This window comes from Cynara cardunculus, unplaced genomic scaffold (assembly GCF_001531365.2).
Source record: "Cynara cardunculus var. scolymus isolate 2C unplaced genomic scaffold, CcrdV1 Un_Scaffold_7370, whole genome shotgun sequence".
NCBI classification, from domain to species: Eukaryota; Viridiplantae; Streptophyta; class Magnoliopsida; order Asterales; family Asteraceae; genus Cynara; species Cynara cardunculus.
This window is the reverse complement of record NW_020203512.1, coordinates 12,328-18,636: the sequence shown is the minus strand read 5'-3', so window position 1 is coordinate 18,636 and position 6,309 is coordinate 12,328. Positions and strand designations below refer to the sequence as shown.

The window sequence follows — 6,309 nt, the reverse complement described above, 5'->3', positions numbered from 1 at the left end:
ATTCAGTTAAGTACAACCTATCATCCGCAAATAGATGGGCAAAGTGAGAGAACTATCCAGACTCTCGAAGATATGTTAAGAAGCTGTATTATTGATTTCGGGGGATCGTGGGAAGATCATTGCCACTGATAGAGTTTGCGTATAACAACAGTTACCATTCCAGCATCCAAGCGGCACCATATGAAGTATTGTATGGACGTAAATGTCGAACGCCGTTGTGTTGGAATGAGGTAGGTGAAAGGCAGTTGACGGGTCCTGAAATTGTTCAAGAAACTTCAGACAAAATTAAACAGATTCGTGAAAGAATCAAAACAACACAAGATCGCCAGAAAAGTTATGTTGATAATCGTCGAAAGCCGATTGAATTTTGTGTAGGTGATTTTGTAATGTTGAAAGTTTCTCCATGGAAGGGTGTCATCAGATTTGGGAAGAAAGGTAAGCTCAGTCCGAGGTATGTTGGGCCGTTCAAGATAAGTAAACGAATCAGGCCAGTGGCGTACCAGTTAGAACTACCAGAAGAACTAAGTTTGATTCACAACACTTTCCATGTATCGAATTTGGGGAAATATTTAGCTGATCCGAGTCTCGCTGTACCGTTACCAGAGGTCAAACTGGACAGTAAACTGAACTTTGTGGAAACACCAGAAGTCGCAATTGACCGAAAGATTAGGGTGTTGAGAAACAAAGAAATCAGTCTGGTTAAAGTACAGTGGAAGTTTCACAAAGGACCAGAGGCAACTTCGGAGTTGGAGTCAGATATGAGAAGAGATTATCCACGACTCTTTAATTAAAGGAATTCCAGGACGAAATTCTTTTGAAGGGGTGGATGATGTGATAACCGGGTCCTGGTTATTACCCAAGGTATTTATTATGTGAATTAATTGTTTATGTCGATACATGCTTACATGGATCAATTGCGTAAATATGTGTATTTCATGCATGAGGTATATGCATAATGTGTGGGAATATATATATATATATATATATATGTTGTATATGCATAATGTTAATGTGCATGTGTATGCATGAGTTTATGTACATATATGTATGGTTTTATAATGCATGCATGTGGGGGGGGGGGAAGGAAAGGTGACCGACTTTCCAAATGGGGAAAAGTATAAATATGAAGTTTTGTGAGGAATTAAGCTTCTGGCCTCATTTGAAAATTTGAGAGAGAATTGAGAAGAGTTGTCCGGATAATCAAGAATTGGATTCAAATTACCTTTCATCTTCTTCAAAACAAAGTTGTTGTATAAAGGTGAGTGATTTTTAAACCTTTTTGTATAAAATTTGTTACTGGTTTTATTTGAATGTTGCTTATTATTGGAAAGAAACCAGTTATTTAATTAAGGGTTTTATTCGGACAAAGGGTGACCGGATTAAGTCTAAACCGGACAAAGYTTGTCCGAATTACTCTTAAACCGAATAGGAGGTGTCTGATTTATTCATAAATCGCTTAAGTGTTGTRCGATTTAGAGTGTTGGTGAGAATTTTGAAATATGTAAATCGGACAAAGATTTTGAACAGAAAAGTATGAATACGACCAAGCATTGTGCGGTTTTGTTTTAAATCGCCTAAGAGTCGTGCAGATTAGTTATAAACCGATCACGTATTGAGCGGTTTAGTCTTAAATCRATCATGTGTTGTCCGGATWGCCTTAAACCGGACATGAGTCATGCGGTTTAGTCTTAACTCGACCAAGTCTTGTCCGGATTAGTAAATCGGACAAGAAGGGATAGTGTTGTCCAGATTGTATATCCGRATAACTTATCCGGRTGATTTATATTTGATAATTTTCAAATGTTGAATATTTTAGACATTTAATATAATTTAAAAATGTCTATTATTGGGTTTAATTGTGGATTTATAAAGAGGGTRTTTTATATCTTTTTAAATAAAAAGATATGTTCCTACCAAGCGTGGTGACGTAAGTTTGTTTTGGTATGGAACTGGATTTTTGGGAAAAATATTTCTACCAAGCGTGGTGACACAAGTCTGTTTTGGTATGAAACTATATTTTGGGAAACCTTCCTACCAAGCGTGGTGACGTAAGTCTGTTTTGGTATGGAATTGGATTTTGTAAATTGTTTCTACCAAGCGTGGTGACGTAAGTCTGTTTTGGTATGGAATTGGATTTTGTAAATTGTTTCTACCAAGCGTGGTGACGTAAGTCTGTTTTGGTACGAAACTTGTTTTAAGTGGTAGTTCACTCAGACGTGGTGACTTTTGTCTGTTCTGGCTTAGAACTGGGAATGGGTACTTTCAGACGTGGTGACTTTTGTCTGTTCTAATAAGTAGCCATGTTTTGATGGAGGGATAAGGGTGGCATATTAAGGAGATGTGTACTTGGAATAAGGGAGGCATTGTCATATGTGGATATTATTATAACTCTTATTATTATTACTAATTGGATTTAATAACTTTGAATCATCATTTCTTTGTGACCTGATGAATTAAAGATATTATTCTTATTAGAAATATTAATTTAGATGTTATTGAGAAGGGGAAAATGGTTTGTCATAAAGGGCAAGTATTGCCTTAATCTTTCTGTTAAATATTTACAWAGGAATGGTTTAATGATTCAAAGAATCTTTGGTTACATTATTGTTTCATATTGAGAATGTTGAATCTTTAAGMAAATATATTTTAGTAATAGAACTGAGGTTCTTGAGTTTATTCTTTTATACATGTCATTGAGAACTGCATCATTGAATTGTATTACAAATATTTCTGAGYAAAGTTACTTTATTATATTTTGGTGTTTATCACCCTCCATTTGTAAAGAAGGGACTTACTCACTAGACCCTTCAGGTYTAACCCTCATTTTCTGTTTTAAAATTATGCAATGTAGGAATAGCGGGGTCCAGRGATATTAAAGGGAAMGRGAAAATGTGATTATTTTCCTAATCTGTTKTCTACTTTTGAAGATCTGCTTAAGATTGCTTATTTTTGAAGATACATGTTGTATTACATGTGTTAGTACAAGATTTGTTTTTGAATTTTTCATGTGTAGATTTTGTACATATAGGAATCCTTGTAYTAGTGGGACCWTGTGATGTAAACTATATTTCTATGTAATGAAATATGTATTATATGCAAATGTAGTATTTGGGGGTATTACATCACGATCACGGTGTCTAACTCCTTTCAAGTTTTCACTTAAATAACCAATATTTCGGAGCCCAACCCAYATGAGTTCGACTCTGYAATACCCTCRACATTAGTGCCTACTTACATAYTGTAGAGTTACCCTACAAACTAATGGTCATGGGCTCGATCCAGAGGAGTTGATCCGCATAATACCCCTAATGACTTTGGGTCAACTCTACCAGGGCGAAACCTCAAAACAAGGGTCCTTGTGCCTGACTCCTCACGAGTTCATCACCATAATATCCAAGGTCCCGAAGTTCGACTCAACAAGTGATCATCTTCACAATACCCACTATCTTGGAATCCAAACCCACATGGGTKTCTTTTTTCAATACCGACGGTCCCAAACGGAGTCCAAATGTACACAGGTTCCTTTCTGCAATACCGACAGTCCTATAGTCCAACCCTACATGGGTTTCTMTCTGCAATACCGAGACTACCACTATGCCTACTCAGACATTGAACTTAAACTGAGAATATCAAAACTTCTCATTTCTCAAACATGATTGACTCACATGCCTATGGGACCATTGCATGACAATCTACAATTACATGACTCGACATTAAATGATGAACCCACTCGAAACAGGTAATTCTCAATTACACAAAACATATAAATCACGTTCAAATGACAGTAGTGAACGATTTAGGTTTGGCCACATCCTAAAAATCATTTGAATTGATAATAGGTAGTTAAGCACTACGATTTGCTTAAACACTCAAAAAGCCAATAAAAGGCCATAAAGTGCTTTTTGAAATGCTTATGCACGTTCATACTTCAAGTATGATTTGTTCAAAACCTCCTCATGGTTAGAATTAAATCATCGTTTAAATGTTGATTAKACCAATTATACTTCATATAGAAATAAACTCCTTTTAACCACCATAACCTCAAATAAACAAATCCATGTAAATCATACTCTAAAATGTCTATGGATTYCTTTATAAAACACTTCCCAATGGTTAAGTTCTAAATACTCTAAAATTATAAACATGACATTTACCCAACAAACCAAATACAAGTAGTTAACCAATATCACTCGCAAGTGATTTTCATCATTAAATATACCAAAACTCGAATATGAATATTCTAGGGTTTTATAAAGACACAAGTGACAAATAGCCAAATATGTCAAATACCCACACCATATGGTAAAACCTCAAGCAGAATAAGTATAAGTTCATTTAAACTTGTTTCCTAAAGGTTTTCAACAACCCAAAAAAAATACCCAATACCCAAATAATCATAAAATATGAATATATTTGTAATAACCCATGTAAATGTGTTCAAAACTCCAAAATAAGATATTTTCACATGTATATAGTTTTACAAATCAACTAGAACTCATCTTGCTAGATTTATGCTAAATCTAGGTTCTGAACCAAATCTTGATCTTCCTTTGGTAAAAACTTGAGATYTCCTAACAAGCCTTCCAAATCTTAGCTTCAAAACTCTCATAATGATTTATTATACTTCCAAGATCTCTAAATCACACCAAGAAGAAAGCAAGAGGAGGCGATGAAGAACACTCAAAACACTAGCTCTTATATGGTGGTTTGAAGACTTCAACAAGGAACACCGACTTCAACAAGGAACACCAACTCCAAGCCTTCTCTCCATCAGTTTTAGGAAGGAATGGGGAAATCCTCAAATGAGAGAATGTTTGGAATTCAATTCCATTCCATGGGTAACCAAACATTGAAATTAAATTTGGTCAACGAAATTGACCATTCCAATTCCATCAGATTCTGGTGGATTCCGACGAACCAAACACCCCTYAAGGGTTTACTACTATCTATTATTACATTTTGGAACACCGTTATAAACTAGTAAAAGAAATTAATGGAAGGGGTTTTCCACGATTCATTTATGAGGGACCGATATCAACCTTAAAGTATAGTGTAGGGGGTGTGAACGAAAAGTCTCCCATTATAAATACGTTGAATCCCTTTTCTGTCGCTCCGTTATTTTCATTCGTTCGCAACAAAGCTCTTCGAGAACAATGACAGACCAAACGGAAGAGCAAACGACAACACKACCCGCCGTAGAAGATTCCGGAAACAACGTGCAACAGATGACGCCGGTGGTTGAAGAGACCAAGACGAAGCTGGAWAGGATTACGTTCAGCATTTGGCCTCCCACGCAACGCACTCGCGACGCCGTTATCAAACGCCTCATCCAGACGCTTTCGGAAAAATCCGTCCTCTCCGATCGTTATGGAACAATACCTGCCGGTGAGGCTGCCGGTGTCGCTCGCCTCATCGAGGAGGAGGCTTTCAATGTCGCCAATAACGCACCTAAATCTGCTGAAGACAACGAAGACGACGGCATCGAGCTCCTCCAATATTACTCGAAAGAGATCAGCAAGCGAATGCTCGATACCGTCAAGTCCAGATCCGCCTCATCGGCGACCTCCTCGACGCTGGATGAAAAGAATGGGGCCACCACCGATGCTACTGCTCACGTTGAGGAAAGCTCGACCGTTGAAACCCTATCTTAGAGCTGTTGCAAACGGTTAGGGCTTCATATTTGTAGCYTTATCCGTCAGATCAATTAATTTCTAGGGTTTTGATTTGATGAGGGTTTGGTTATAAGTTTTTCAGATCTAATATCGATCTTGTGTTAATTTCATGTTCATGGATTTCTGTCTTAATCGTACCATCAGTTCTAGGGTTCTGGAATTCGATATGTTATATATCATATTTTCTTAAATTTCTATTTTGATCTCTATGATTTATGCAGTTAAATCAGCGTATATGCTATTATTCTGCGATAACCGTAATGATTTTGTTAGTGAACTTATGTTCWTCTTCTTCTTACATCATCTATGGTTACTGAAGAAAAAACCCCAATCGGTTAGTTCATTCTTTCATTTCTTTTTTTCTCTTTGCCTTGTTCCCTATTGCAGTAAAAAAGAGGTTTTTCCAAAAGATTTAACAAACTGTGTGTTAAATTTCACTTCAAATCAAGTATTTGAATTTCAAAATTGAAATTTAAAAGCTATTCAAGAATTCATAAAACTAATGAAGTTTTCTTMATGAGAAATCAGTAGAACAATTAAATGGTTTGATTTATACATCTAACAGTAGCTCCTTAGTTTTGAGAACAGACGACTATCTGGCTTTGAGTTTCAATTTGAGTCATTAAACAATTTGAAC

The 6,309-nt window shown here is 36.3% G+C and overlaps 1 protein-coding gene across 1 annotated transcript; it reads left to right on the top strand.

Moving 5' to 3' along the window:
- Positions 1 to 5,119: 5,119 nt before the first annotated feature.
- On the top strand, positions 5,120 to 5,893 carry LOC112504924 (MFP1 attachment factor 1-like). Its single transcript, XM_025108880.1, has one exon. It carries the CDS (start codon positions 5,154 to 5,156, stop codon positions 5,649 to 5,651), a length of 498 nt encoding a protein of 165 aa, XP_024964648.1. The 5' UTR covers positions 5,120 to 5,153; the 3' UTR covers positions 5,652 to 5,893.
- The last annotated feature ends 416 nt before the right edge of the window (positions 5,894 to 6,309 follow it).